General features: G+C 38.5%; 1 protein-coding gene across 2 annotated transcripts in view; it reads right to left on the bottom strand.

Annotated features, from left to right (window-relative positions):
- Positions 1 to 15,719, bottom strand: part of PRMT3 (protein arginine methyltransferase 3) — a 105,626-nt gene that overhangs the window by 74,135 nt on the left and 15,772 nt on the right. For both annotated transcript variants that reach the window (XM_070761815.1, XM_070761823.1), the window contains exons 8-9: positions 12,533 to 12,598; positions 4,980 to 5,101 (exon numbers count right to left, since the gene is read on the bottom strand). In XM_070761815.1, the coding sequence (XP_070617916.1) occupies positions 4,980 to 5,101; positions 12,533 to 12,598 (188 nt within the window). The remainder of the gene's footprint in view (positions 1 to 4,979; positions 5,102 to 12,532; positions 12,599 to 15,719) is intronic.

Genomic DNA, 15,719 nt, shown 5'->3' with positions numbered 1-15,719 from the left:
CCATCTGTGGCATGCGTGCCATAGGTTCACCATCATGGTCCTAGGGAAATATTAGCATTTCTTCCAGATTGCTGCACTGTTTTTAGCCTTCTGAGTAGCAAGGATGCTTTTCAATAGTTTAGGAAAGTAACTATTTCCATAAGCATTGTAGCAGTATTAGAAAATTGTTGACTGAGATGTGCAATCATTAATATAAACCAGCTTATTCTTCTCGAAGACATAATACACACTTGAAGATGGTTAGATGCAAATTTATTTATTTTCCCAGCTCTTACCTTGCAGGCTCTTTCATTGTTTCTCTCTGTGAAGAATGTTTTCCAAGCCCTAAGTCTTTGCAGGGTTTTTTTCATTGTTCTAACTTACTTCAAATAAGTTTCTTTCCAGTCTTAACCAGGTGCTAATGATGTTTCCAGCTCTTACCCGCTTACAAGCTCTTTCACTGTTACTCTCAGCGAAGAAGAATGTTTTCCAAGCCCTAAGTCTTTGCAGGGTTTTTTCCATAATGTTACCAGCTCTTACTGGATTGCAAGCTTTCATTGTTAGTCTCTCAGAATAAAGGGTTTTTTAAGCCCTTAACCAGGGGATAAAATAATGTACTGAAGTTGACCAGTCTAAGGATGCTAACTAGATGAATACCTGGTAAGTAGATTATTTTCCCTATTTTCCTCCCCAAAAACTAAAGTGCATCTTATACTCCGGTGCATCTTATACTCTGAAAAATACAATATATTCATATACTTCCTTTCACAAAACAATTTTTAAACTGTTGATAAATGGAAGTTTTAACCAGTCCTTTCCATAGCTGACACAACTAAGTCAGAGGTGGTTCCACTAACCTTAGCCACAGGTTCGCATTGCGACATTTTGCATGTGCATATCTACTTGTGCATTTTTGTTTCCGTGCACCTGCAGAAGCAGGATTCACTCCAAAACACAGCTGAGGAGCTGATCAGCTGTGCTTCAGGTGAAGAAATAAAGGTCACTATGAACCCAGGGGCAGGCAGGAGGGCTCTTTTTCAAGCAGAGAAGCCATCCAAAGACAGAAAAAAATGCCAAAAATTCAGATTAAAAAAGATGGTGGCACCCACAGATCAGCACTAACCGAACCAGATGCGTGACGCCATCATCACCAGCAGGTCACTAACGGTTAGGGCGATCAGGTCTGAACTGGGAGAAACTAACCCCTAAAGTTTACTAAAGATTCTTTCCTTTAAAAGTACTTTACATTATAGTAAAGTAACTGATGTTTCTGTGTTTATGAAAACAATCATCCTAGTTAACTGCAGTATTTTAGCTGAAACATGATGGTGTAATACCAATTTCCTTTACGGATATCCTATTGTTTCACATTTTAAATGAAAAGATGTGTAAGGAAGCTCAAGATTAAATTACTGAAGATTAATAACACTTACTTTCTTTGAAGCACAATTTATCAATCATTTTATGCCATTGTCATGACAGCTAATACCAGACAGGACAGTATAATTATTCACACCGCTGGGATTTACTTCTCTACCACAATGATTATCTAAATTCTTTCTTAAACATTAATTATATTACAATTATCTTACATCTGATGTGCAACCTCATTACAGTTTTAGCATTTTAGTGGATAAACACCATAGAAAAGCAAGCTATGGGTGAAAAGCTTCATGAACTCAGTAATGCCATGCCAAACATAAAATATTAGCTAAATTTGGATGCTTTGGCAATACAGTATTTACACTGAAAATTATTACAAACAAGAGTAATGCTATCTTTGAAATTCATACACTGTTCCCTTGATTTTCGCGGGGGATGCGTTCCGAGACCACCCACGAAAGTCGAATTTCCGCAAAGTAGAGATGCGGAAGTAAATACACCATTTTTGGCTATGGACAGTATCACAAGCCTTCCCTTAACACTTTTAACCCCTAAATTACCATTTCCCATTCCCTTAACAACCATTTACTCACCATTATTACTGGTACTCACCATTAAATAAGACACTTAGTGATCCTGATATTTATAAACATAATTATTTATTAACAATATTTTTTTTTTGCGATGACAACGCTGATTGGCCGAGATTTCGGCCAATCCACAATGGCAGACGAAAGCTTGGTGATGACATATTACGTCATCAGGCGGGAAAAACCATGGTATAGAAAAAAAGCAGCAAAGTATTTTTTAATTAATATTTTTTGAAAAACCGTGGTATAGGCTATTCGCGAAGTTTGAACCTGCGAAAATCGAGGGAGCACTGTACCTCATTTTCTCATTTAAATCTGGACTTCCCTGGGCATTACCTCTACCTTTGTTACTCCCCAAACATCAATTGAAAAAAAACAAGTGAAATCCAAGTGGATTCCACCAATACCTAAGGAAGTTCCCAACAATCTTACCAGCCGTTCCATTGAGCACCTGGTTGCTTGCTAATACAGAGGTGTCATGGCCACTTGAGAAGAAATTGCTCCTATATATATACATCACCTTGAGATGTGCCTTTTGTTTACTGAGAAACTCCAGGTGATGAAGCAATATATAATGATTGACGCACTAGTAAAGGATGATAAGAAGCTAAGTTGGCCAAGCATGGAGAACCAAATTCAAGCCTCCAGTATGGCAATAAAACAGGAAAAGCTCATATTTTTTTCTTCTCTCAATGCACTGACAGGCAGTGACCGTTCTTTGGGAAGAGGATCTCTCATACAGGTGAAACTCAAAAAATTAGAATAACTGTTCTATGTGCAATCCTTGTTTTATGGACTGCATGTAATATTCTAATTTTCTGAGATTGTGGATTTGGGGTTTTTCATGAGCTGTACCCCATAATCATCACAATTATGACAAATCATGTCTTGAACTATCTTGCTTTGCATGTAATGAATCTCTCTCATATATTATGTTTCACCTTTTAAGTTGTATTACTGAAATAAATGAGCTTTTGCATGATATTCTAATTTTTCGAGTTTCACCTACAGACTCCTATCTTGGTTAATGCAATAAGTGGGCAGTTTTTTGTGGATAAAGACACTCAGATTCACCCATCTCAACTCTTCATAGGCAGAGTTCAATGTGGTGACTGGGACAGTATTTTGTCATTTTAGCTGAGGTTCATTTTGGCTACTGGAGCATAAAGAAGTGATAGGGTGCTAATATGTCTTCAGCCACCTACAGTTTGAATCCATGTCCACCCCATCCACCCTCAGCTCTTTCAGAGAGTAGGAGAGGTAGTGATAGACAGCTACAGGAGATGATCAGTGCTTCAATATACTATATCTGCAACTCTGAAAGAAGATGCAGTTTGTCATTCAGCTTAAGTTTGTTTCTAACATTTTCTTCTTCTCTTCGGCTTAATTAATATTTGGCCAATTGCTATATTCTCCAAGATCATCTAGTTCACTATAGCCTGCATCTTCCTGAACCTAGCTATTTTTGATAACTATTATCTTTTTTCTGACCTTCCTTTCCTTGAGAGTTTACTGAGACTGGAGTCATTGTGAGAACTCTCTGGAGATTATTTAGACTTGTTTTAAAGTGAAGCAGCACTAGTTCCTCTTATGGTTAATTTCTGTTGGGACCTGGATGGAAGTAGCACACCCCTAGTCTTTTAGAGGTCTCATCAGCCTTGATACAATTGACCATGGTATTCTTCTAAACTGCTTCTGAAATTGGCAAAATGGGGACACTGTTTTACCATTTCTACAGTTCTAATTTATATAGGTGCAGATGTCAGTCAAGTAGTCACTCCCTTTAAATTACTACAATGTACTATACTAGTAGCTCATGAAAGCAGGCATATATATATATATGTCCCAGGATAATGTTGCAGGATCCAATCTGGGTCAGTCACTTCTGGTACCAGGAGTGATTTACCCAGAGTGTATAAGGTATCTGCCTCTTAGGATCATACGTCAATGAATCCATAAGGTAGCAATCCTGTTGTCTTTCACCAAAAGTTATGTTCATTTTTACCAGCTTCCTATCAGATTCTCAGTGCAATTTAAAGTGTTCATCATAGCCTATAAACTTCTATCCTTCCATCAGCAATATGTGAGTTGGCAATGAGTTAGTTGCAAGGCTTTCTCCAACCAGAATTGACTTGCCCAACATGTACATCTTGAAAGAAACTGTTTGTCATCCCCCAGTGTCATAAAGTGTGAAGGGAGAGGACTTATATTTTTCAATAAAACTCCCCAGGGAAGTTATACTGGTTACCACTCTTTAGACACTATGAAAATTTTGGAAACTGAAGTATTCGAAGGGCCAATATTAAATGATAAGATGCTTAATTTGATTTTTGATTGATATAATGAATTATTAAATTTGATTTTTATATGTGGTTTAGACTTTTCAAGAATTTATTTCAAATACCTTTTACTCTTATAATAGCTGAGAGTCTAGTCATTGTGACAGTTCGAAAATTAATAACATTTGTTAAACATAAAATAAACCAAAAATACAGATGCAGCCAAATGCTCCTCCACTTTTTTTTCAAGAAATAAGCCAAAATAGACAAATAAATAGCATCTACCATTCTTCATTCCATACTCCATATAGCAGACATTTTGCTTTTGATAGATGACTTAACATATTCTTGCAAATAATAAATCATATGATTTCCTATCTGTAAAATCATAGTGACAGCAGTGGGGAAAAACTGCTTTCAAAAAAGAAATAAACCAAGCTTTCAACGTGAGTACTTCTGTTCCCCATTGCTTGCAAATAAAATGATGCATTATAGGAGGATTATTTGCCCGGACATTTATAACACTGAGTTTTTTGAACAGCAGAAAATAAAGAAGTAAAACATGGCCTACTTACAGGTCACGGGTCATTATTATAAGACCAAAAATATCTAGCTTACATTTAGTTCCAAGTCTTGGAATAAAAATAGGTCTGGGATGGTTGAAGTCCATTAAAATTCCCTTCATTTTCTTTTTAAGCATTATCATTTATTTGATTTTCATGAAGTCAAATTTGTGAAGGGTGCCTACCTAATGATGTCCATGGCTTGATAAATGATTTCAGATTGATCCACTCCTATCACTTTTTTCGCACCTGCTTTGGCAGCAAACATGGAAAGGATTCCAGTGCCACATCCAACATCTAGGACAATCTAACGAAGTGCAAGGAAGAAGAAAAAAGCAAGTTATTGCAATCAGATAATGGTTACAAAATAATGACAAAGGCACTGAAGGATGTTACTAAATAGTCATGAATACTCAGTGTTAATGAGAAATGAGTTCTAAAATATAAACTTTAAAAAGTTTGAATTCCTTAAAAGATATTCTGAAAGTCTTTAGTATTTAGAGTCTTGATTAAAAACCACTTAAAGTCTTGCTGCTAAAGCATATGTCTCCTCAGCCCATAAAAACACCCATCTTCAGATGCAGAACAAAACATTTGCACTTCTGAACTTATGTTACAATTCTGAGATATTCACAACAACCAGAAGTACCAGGACGTCTGGCAGCTTTCAGCAAAATTGCTTGCCAATAGACCAGAGGCAAGAAACACTTAGAATCACAATACTGGAACAGGCCGTTAAAGCCATCAAGTCCAACTTCCTGCTCAGCACAGTAATCCAAGTTAAAGAATCCCAGGAAAATGGTTGTGTAGCCTCTCTTTGAATACCGTACATCCAATGAAGAGTTATCTACATTCTGAGGGGGGAGGGAGAGGAAACTGCATAAGCTGTACTGTTCAAAGGTTGAGTTGATTGGAACCTGAACTAAAATATGCATTTTGAATGTTTTGGTTAAAATATGAAATAAAGTGGTGCTGTTTTATTTGGAACATGGACCAAAAGGTGATGAAAGTTAATAATAGATAAATGCTAAGTATCTGCAAAATAATTGAGTTTGGAAATATTGAATGAAATTATAGAAACGTAAATATGGAAATATATTAATTGATGCATTGATGTTCAGATAGATTTTTATAATATTACTAGATTATTATAATATTATGATAAATGCTTAAGAAATGAAGATTTAAAAGTATGGATTCATTAATAGTTGTGAGTTTGTTTTGCTGATTTTTCTTCTAATTTACATAGTAATAGATTTTGGTTTTGTTTTATTATTAATTTCCTTTTTTAATAAAGAAGAGGAAATTGTTTTATTAGTTAGGAAAAGGTTGTACCAGGGAGTTTAGTTTTTTTTTAAGAAGAATATATAAGAAGGAGGAGTAAGCATGATGACCTGCCTGGATTTGTAAGAAGATAAATGATATTAATTTAATAAGATCAAAAGGAAATCAATGTTGAATTCATTTAACATAAAATTGGTTACCTAGATGACAAAATTAGAGGACAGAGTTTGGAGGATTGATGTATACCAAAAGTAACCAATTTGGAATCAGTAATTTTTGGGGGTGATTATATTTGTTGTACTAACACAATACTGTTTTTATTGTAACATGAAAATAAGAAAAAAAAAGTAACTGAAGGTAACTAAAAAGCAAATCTCCTATACTTTAGTCATTATGATATTTAAACATTCTACTCAAGCTTCTCTGATTGGAGTTCTAAAAACTTATCAAAAGGAATTAAAAGAATTAGCTTATATCATAACAACATGGAATGGAAGCAGACTCCCTCCCCTTTTTTTTGCAAAGCTAGATTTCAATCTCTTCATTATCTAAAAAATGTCAACTATAAAGAAAATATTACCACAATTATATTTTTTCTTATTTATATAGATTACTATAATATGCCAGTCAGCAGAACCATAGAGGAAATGCATCTTTTCCCTTGCAAAGAATACTTTAAATGTTGGCACGGCAGTAAAAATTGTTAATTTTTTGAAATAAGTTAAAAGATTTCCGCTTTAAAATGAACTCACTCTACACATTAATGAGGTGTTTTTGAAATGTCCTGCTGTGTTTTATTAAGTACTTATTTAGATTTAAGATATTTAACTTTTTTTTAATAGGTGAAAATTTCAAATAACTATCCAGCCATATCAGCTATAAACAAATATTTTCTTCATCTTTATATGTTAATGATCATGATGGTAATGATCTGCAACCCTAATGGATTTACTTTTTGCTTTTCAGTATGTCACTGAGCAAGGGAAGTTGCATACAGACAAACGCTTAAGTTCTACAACTTCCTCAATTACTGAATAACTATGGTTGACGCGCTGAGTTATAATACTGCACTTGATGAATCTCTACAAATGCCACTACAATCTGCATTTGGATTATCTGTTGTAGTAGTTCTGTTAACCTTTGTACGCCAACCCAAAGTAACTATTGTGAGATGAGCTGCCACATAAATCATTTAACTATATAAATAAATTTCTCCAGATTCTACCTAATATAATTAAGTGCACAAAAATTCAGCAGATACACAGGAGTGTGGAAGGCATGTTTAGATCTTATGTTAAGATGTGGACATAAGTAAAATGTGAACAATTCAAAGGACTACTGAAGCTATTTTAATAAATCTATACAATTTCCATGCTTGCAAGGCAAAGTTCTGTAGCAATAATAAGCATACAAGTGTAAATGCAGTTTTCAAAATCTGTACTTTCCCCCTCCCAACATCAACAAAAGCTGGAGCAATGATGGTTTAAAAAAAATTAAAATGAAAGAGGAAAAAATCTATTTGATCAAAAAACATAAAACTAATTAGGAGTTGAAGAAATGTTGAAATATTTTTAAATATTGTCAGTTGTTCTATAATATCCATTGTATAAATGCAAGCAGAGTAGCAGACTTCAATGTTATCTTACAAAAAAAAAATTAAACGAAAACCCACAGATCCAACAATTTACTTGGCAGAAACATGTTAAAAATTAAGAAAGTAGCTGTTTTTGAATGATCTGCCTGCATATTTGATGGGCCAACCTTCCACAAGCAGAACTGCTTTGCTTTTCTATACACTCAACATTTAAGAAAGCGTTTCCCATAAATGTCAAGGTATGTTTGCACTTGATATAAAGAATTCTTCATTATGCACATACAGAGAAAATGTTTTCTCCCTGTTCTCTACCTCTAAGACAAAAATAAAGAATCATAAAAGTGGCACATACAAGATCAGGGTTAATAGTCCTCTTTGTTCAACAGAAGGACTCTAGATTATACACTTAGCATAATTAAAGTTTCCAGCATATCCTTTCTTACCAGAGTTTAAAAAAATAAAAGATACATGTTAACTGCAAATTCCAAGGTACAATTCCTTCCATAAAATAAAAATAAAAAATATGTGAAAGAAGAAAAATAAAAATAAAATGTGTGGACTCGTGCCCACCCTGGCTCCAGGTTTTGGAGGGTCCTTGAGGGAGGGGTTTGACCCACAACCATTAAAGGTGGCGGTTGTGAGGCCCCTCCTCAAGAAGCCTTCTCTGGATCCAGCAGAATTTTAAAAAAATTGTCCAGTCTCCAATTTCCCTTTGTGGGAAAGATTGTAGAGAAAGTTGTGGCAATCCAGCTCCTACAGTAGTGATGGCGAACCTATGACACGGGTGCCACAGGTGGCACATGGAGCCATATCTCCTGGAACACGAGTCGTTACCCTAGCCCAGCTCCAACTTGCATGTGTGTGTGCTGGCCAGCTGATTTTTAACTTGCACAGATGCTCTGGGAGGGCATTTTTGGCTTCCAGAGCGCTTCCGGGGGGGGATGGGGGAGGGCGTTTTTACCCTCCCCTGGTCCCCCCTCCTTTGGAGCCTGGGGAGGGCAAAAAACGAGATTACTGGGCCCACCAGAAGTTGGGAAACAGGCCGTTTCCAGTCTCCAGAGGTTTGGGGGAAGCTGTTTTTGCCTTCCCCTGGTATTGAATTATGGTTGTGGGCACTTGCGCATGCGCGGTACTGCACGTGCATGCTCTTTTGGCACCCAAGGAAAAAAAGGTTCACCATCACTGTCCTACAGGTTGTTGGATGAAACTGATTATCTAGACCCTTTTCAATAGGGCTTCTGGCCTAGCTACAGCACACAAACTGCTTTGATCTCTTTGATGGATGATCTCTGGCGAGCTCGGGAAGGGATCATTCCTCTATCTTGGTGCTATTTGACTCTCAGCTTTTTTCAATATTATTGACCATGGCAGCCTTCTGCGCTGACTAAGGGAGCTAGGATTGGGATGCACAGTATTATGATGGTTTTCCTCCTATCTCTCTGGTCGATCGCAGTAGGTGTCGATGGGAGAGCAGAGGTCAACCCCTAGACCATTCATCCCATGTCAGTTCAGTAAAGCAGTGGATGTGATGTGCTGGTGCCTGGACGAGGCGAGGGTCTGGATGGAAGTCAACAGGCTCAAACTTAACCCTGACAAGACCGAGCGACTCTGGATACTGCCTCCAAAGAATGATGTCGACTGTACTTCCTTGGTTCTGAGGGGAGAGAAATTAACCCCCTCAGAACGGGTTCACAATTTGGGTGTACTCCTAGACTCACAGCTAAGATTAGATCAAAACCTGAAAGCTGTAGCTAGGGAGACCTTTGCACAGGTTCGACTAGTGCATCAATTGTGACCCTACTTGGATCGAGAGGCTCTTCTTACAGTCACTCATGCCCTTATCACCTCACGGCTGGATTATTGCAATGCACTCTACATGGGGCTACCCTGAAGAATGTCCAGAGACTACAGTTGGTCCAAATTGGAGCTGCATGAGCTGTTGTTTGTGTGTGCGGCCAGATATGCACACACTACATCAATTCTTTGCGAGCTGCACTGGCTTCCTATCGGTCTCCGGCCACAATTCAAGGTGTTGGTTATTACCTTTAAAACCCTACATGGCTCAGGGCCAGAGTATCTTCGAGACCACCTTCTATCTGCCAGTGATCGGTAAGATCCCACAGGGTTGTTATTCTTCGGGTCCTCTCAGCTAAACTGTGTCGGCTGGTGGATCTGTGAGAGAGAGTCTTCTCTGTGGTTGCCCTGACTCTCTAGCACCAACTACCTCCTGACATCCGCACTACTCCCACCTTATTGGCCCTTCGGAAAGCCGTAAAGACCTGGATTTTCCCACAGGCAGGGGGAGGACTAGTGAAGTCAGTCCATGAATGTATGGATAGCTGCAATTATTTTAATGAATGAATGTATGGATAGCTGCAATTATTTTAAACTGAAATGTTTTTATACTGATTCATGTTCATTTTTGTTGTGAGCTAGGGAGTTGGGCGGCATAGAAATATAAACAAATAAACAAACAAACCTTAATTGAAGGTAATTTCTAAGTATGAATTTCTGACCAAGAGCCAATCAATGATGGCGAACCTATGGCACAAGTGCCACAAGTGGCATGCGGACCATATCTACTGGCATGCGAGCCGTTGCCCTAGCTCAGCTTCAACATGCATGTGTGTGCCGGGCAGCTGATTTTTGGCTCGAACAGAGGCTCTGGGAGGGTGCTTTTGGCTTCCAGAGAGCCTCCGGGAGGATAGGGAAGGGCGTTTTTACCCTACCCAGGCTCCAGGAGCCTGGAGAGGGAGAAACACAAGCCTATTGGATCCACCAGAAGTTGGAAAACAAGCTGTTTCCAGCCTGCAGAGGACCTCTGGGGGTGGGGGAAGCTGTTTTCGCCCTCTCCAGGCATTGAATTATGAATGTGGGCACTCAGGCCTGCGCGATAGCACGCGCCCACACTCTTTTGGCACCCAAGGAAAAAAAGGTTCGCCATCACTGGCATATACTGACTGGATCTTCCTTTCCTAATGTTTACTCTTATTCCATAATTTACAGAATACAAAATAACAGAATTGGAAGGGACCTTGAAGATCTTCTATCCAATTCCATGCCCAAGGAAGACACCCTATACCGGTGATGATGAACCTTTTTTGGTTTGCGTGCCAAAAGGGTGTGTGGGGGTGTCTAGCATGCATGCAGGTACCCATACCACTTCTCTCCCCCCCCCCCACGGATGTACAAACCCCCACCCCCCCACACTGCCCCCATATATGTGCACAATCCCACCACACATATGCGTCTGGGACAAGAAAAAAGAGCCAAATGGGCAAACTGGAAGTTTGGAAAAAAACACTTTTGGCTTGCCCGTTGTGCTGTCTTTTGCACTTTAGAATGTTCAGGGAAACTTCCTGATGCAAAAAACATCCCAACAGGCAAAGCGAAAGTGTGTTTTCCCAAACTTCCAGTTTGTCCTTTGGGCAGTTTTTTTGCACTCCGGGGCTTCAGGTGAAGCTTCTCTGAAGCATCGGGAGGGCGAAACAGCCTTTCCCAAGGCCAAAAATCAGCTGGCCAGCGCTCGCATGCAAACTGGAGCTGACATAGGGCAACGTCTCACGTGCCCTCCAATATGGCTCCATGTGCCATCTGTGACACGTGTGGCATAGGTTCATATTACGGCCCTATACCATTCCAGACAAGTGGCTATCCAGTTTCCTCTTAAAAGCCTCCAGTGTTGGAGCATGCACAGCTACTAAAGGCAGGCCGCTCAACTTTATTTATTTTATTTTATTTTATTTTTTTATTAATTTATTGATTGATTGATTGATTGGATTTGTATGCTGCCCCTCTCCAGAGACTCGGAGCGGCTAACAGCAACAATAAAACAGTGTACAATAGTAATCTAATACTAAAAACGATTAAAAACCCATTAATATAAAAACCAAACATACATACATACATACCATGCATAGAATTGTAAAGGCCTAGGGGAAAAGAGGATCTCAATTCCCCCATGCCTGACGGCAGAGGTGGGTTTTAAGTAGCTTACGAAAGGCAAGGAGGGTGGGGGCAATTCTAATCTCTGGGGGGAGTTGGTTCCAGAGGGCCGGGGCCACCACAGAGAAGGCTCTTCCCCTGGGTCCCGCCAAGCGACATTGTTTAGTTGATGGGACCCGGAGAAGATCCACTCTGTGGGACCTAACTGGTCGCTGGGATTCGTGCAGCAGAAGGCCGTCCCTGAGATAATCTGGTCCGGTGCCATGAAGGGATTTATAGGTCATAACCAACACTTTGAATTGTGATCGGAAACTGATCGGCAACCAATGCTTATTAACATTTTTCACTCTCATAAAATTTCTGCTTAATTCTTCACACAAAAGCCAGATTTTGTCCCATACAAAGGCAGAATTTGCTAACATTTTTTATAAACTTACCAGGAAGGAATTACTTATATGGGTTTCATTCAAACCAAAACACTGGAATCTGAACTCTTTCCAGAAGCCAGTACCTAAGGGGGATCCATAAAACTTTTTAATCATACAACACGCAGGTTAGAAATTCCCTTGTGATAGATTTTAGAACGGTTAAGTGTTCACACATTTATTTCAGATACCACTTAAAAAGAGCAAACAGAAAAGGCTCAACAAAACCTTGTCATCAAAATTAATGAATACTCATGACAGCACACTGAACAATGACAATGCTGATCAGCATTTCTCTTATCAGTATTCTGCACCCTCCTGCAACTGAATAATGCTCTCCATGTAATAGGACTTTAGTATATTCAATCAAAGAACTGTCAAAAAGATTCAGTATCCCAATTGTACAAGGAATCCAATCCAGGAGACTTTTATTACCTTAGCGTATCACATGCTGCAAATACATTAACAGCTCTAAAGCCAGCTCACTTACCTTATCTTTAAAGATGTGTGGATTTAGATAAATGAAGTCACGATAGCTTTCGGTACGCACTTTATCCTATTTTAAAAAAAAGAGTATTCTGAGCACTGACTGCTATTCATTGTCCAATGATAGTTATATCAAAAGTTCATCACTCAGCAGTTATTCCTTAACCTATCTAACAAAAGCAGTATTTTAAGTATGACCAGGGCATTGGAATGTGACAAAAATAGTACTTTATTGAGAAAGTATAAGATAATTTCTAATACAGTTTTTTAAGGCAGCAGTAACAAAATTATCAGACCTAAATGAAATGTGGAAATGTTAAACATACTAGGGTAATTATTTATCGTTTCTGTTTGTACGGAAATAATGCATATATCTTCTCTTTTACAGACATTCTCTAAATTTTCAAGTTCAGCAATACAATAGTGTAAAAGCAATGATATTCAAGATGCACAGCTATCCACTTATTTCTTCGTTAACTTTTGCTGAGGCTAATATATATAAAGATAAAAAGGTACAAAACTAAGTAACTCTACAGTGTGCAAAGTACTGGTAGTTTTCCAGTTTTCACACCTGAACCGAGATAATAACCTGTGTTAGAGCTGACTTTGTAACCTGTTTAGCAACTACAGTATTCCCTCGATTTTAGCGGGTTCGAACTTCGCAGAAAGTCTATACCACGTTTTTTTTCAAAAATATTAATTAAAACATACTTCGCGGTTTTTCCCCCATACCATGGTTTTTTCCACTCGATGACGTCATATGTCATCGCCAAACTTTCGTCTGCCTTTAATAAATATATATTTTTTAATAAACTTTAATAAATAAACATGGTGAGTAGTAATCTGAATGGTTGCTAAGGGAATGGGAAATTGCAATTCAGGGGTTTAAAGTGTTAAGGGAAGGCTTGTGATACTGTTCATAGCCAAAAATAGTATATTTACTTCCGCATCGCTACTTTGCGGAAATTCGACTTTCGTGGGCGGTCTCAGAACGCATCCCCCGCGAAAATTGAGGGAACACTGTAATATCATTCCCTTTAATAAATGTGGGCAGATAGTAAAGCATATGGCTTTCTGGCAGTTTGTTCTATCTATGTAAATGGCTGTAGAACCAATCAGCAAACAAAAGGAAGATGGTGCCTGAGATTCTATTTTTAGCTCCTTGCAAACGCACGCTTAAATATATATATAAAGAACAACTAAAAAAAAAAAGCGAGAACTTCTCCTTGCATACAAATCAGATACTGCACCACTAAAAGGACAAAAGTACAATTCCCTGCAGCAGCTAGCCAGGTAAATTCCAAAACTCGCATTTAGGAATGAAGCATACATATCCGAATCAGTGCCTTTGGGGATTGAAATGGATTGATCAGAATTTGAGAAGAACCTGAAATTATTTTATACATAAATAATGTAAATTAAACATTTTTTAGTGGTTTTCGAACACAACTATCTAAAAAAAACCCCCACTAGTCTGCTCTCATTTGTGAACCTTATTTGCTGCAGTCCATGGGAATGCTTACTCTGCATTCCTTTTCCATCAGTTTCAAAGAACAAGGATGTGGAATTGGCTGTTCTTCATCAGTAATGCAATGACATGGACTTCACTGTTTGACAACTCAGGTACTCCCACCCTTGGGCATATCTAGAAAACTGCTTAAATTAGCTTCTGCCAGGTAATTAATATTAAGCCATGATCTCTTCATTCAACAGTACTTATCTGATTCTAGCAGCATTGTTTCAGAGGCATTTTGTTTATTAAATATGCCCCTCGTTTTTGTGTTCACTTTCCTATTAAAAACTTCCCTCCTGAACCTTATTTAACGCTTTAACATATTTAAATGTTTTGATCTTGTCACCCCTTTTCCTTCTGTCCTCCAGACTATGCAGATTGAGTTCATTAAGTCTTTCCTGATTCGTTTTATGCTTAAGACCTTCCACCAATCTCCCTCTTCCTGCTTGTTATACCTCTAGCTATGCAGCCAAGCATCCTACTTGCCTTTCCTACCGCCTGACCACACTGCTCACCCATTTTGAGACTGTCAGAAATCACTATCCCTAAATCCTTCTCTTCTGAAGTTTTTGCTAACACAGAACTGCCAATGCAATACTCAGATTGAGGATTCCTTTTCCCCAAGTGCATTATTTTACATTTGGAAACATTAAACTGCAGTTTCCATTGCTTTGACCATTTATCTAGTAAAGCTAAATCATTTACCATATTACAGACCCCTCCAGGAATATCAACCCTATTGCACACTTTAGAGTCATCGGCAAATAGGCAAACCTTCCCTACCAGATCTTCCCCTATGTCACTCACAAACATATTAAAAATAGGACCCAGAACAGACCCTTGTGGCACACCGCTTGTAACCTGTCTCTGCTCAGAATACACGCCATTAACAATAACTCTCTGATGTCTATGCTTCAGCCAGCTTGAAATCCACTGAACTATCCAGGGATTAAGTCCAATCTTCACTAATTTATCCATCAGCTCTTTATGTGGAACCGTATCAAAGGCTTTGCTGAAGTCCAGATAGGCAATATCCACGGCACCACCTTGATCCAACACCTTTGTGACATAGTCAAAGAAATCAATGAGATTAGTCTGACATGATTTGCCTTCAGTAAAGCCATGCTGATTTGGGTCCAATAAGTTATTGTTTTTTAGGTGCTGATTTATCCTCTTTTTGAGTAGAGTCTCCATCATTTTAACTACAACTGATGTCAAGCTAATTGGCCTGTAGTTACCAGCTTCTTCTCTACTGCCCTTCTTGTGGATAGGCACAACACTGGCCATTCTCCAATCCTCAGGAACATCTCCTGTTAACAGGGATTGGTTAAACAAATCAGTCAGGGGGGTAGCAATGACAGATCTGAGTTCTTTAAGAACTCTGGGGTGGATGCCATCTGGACCCATTGCCTTATTTATCTTTAATCGCTCAAGTTCTTCTAAGACATCGGCTTCTAAGATCACTGGAGCTGAATCCGTACAGCTGGAAGCAATGCTATATCCCCCTATAGTATTATTTTGTAAGGTGTCTTTTGAGAAAACTGAACAGAAGTAGCTATTGAAATGGTCAGCGATCTCCTTATTCCCATCAATGCATGTATTATTCCCGGTACTAAGCTTTGTGATGCTGCAGTTTTTCTTCTTCCTATCACTAATATATCTGAAGAAGGTTTTATCC

Source organism: Erythrolamprus reginae, chromosome 1 (assembly GCF_031021105.1).
Source record: "Erythrolamprus reginae isolate rEryReg1 chromosome 1, rEryReg1.hap1, whole genome shotgun sequence".
Taxonomy (NCBI): Eukaryota; Metazoa; Chordata; class Lepidosauria; order Squamata; family Dipsadidae; genus Erythrolamprus; species Erythrolamprus reginae.
The sequence above is the reverse complement of the archived record's forward strand: the minus strand, read 5'-3'. Positions and strand labels throughout refer to the sequence as shown.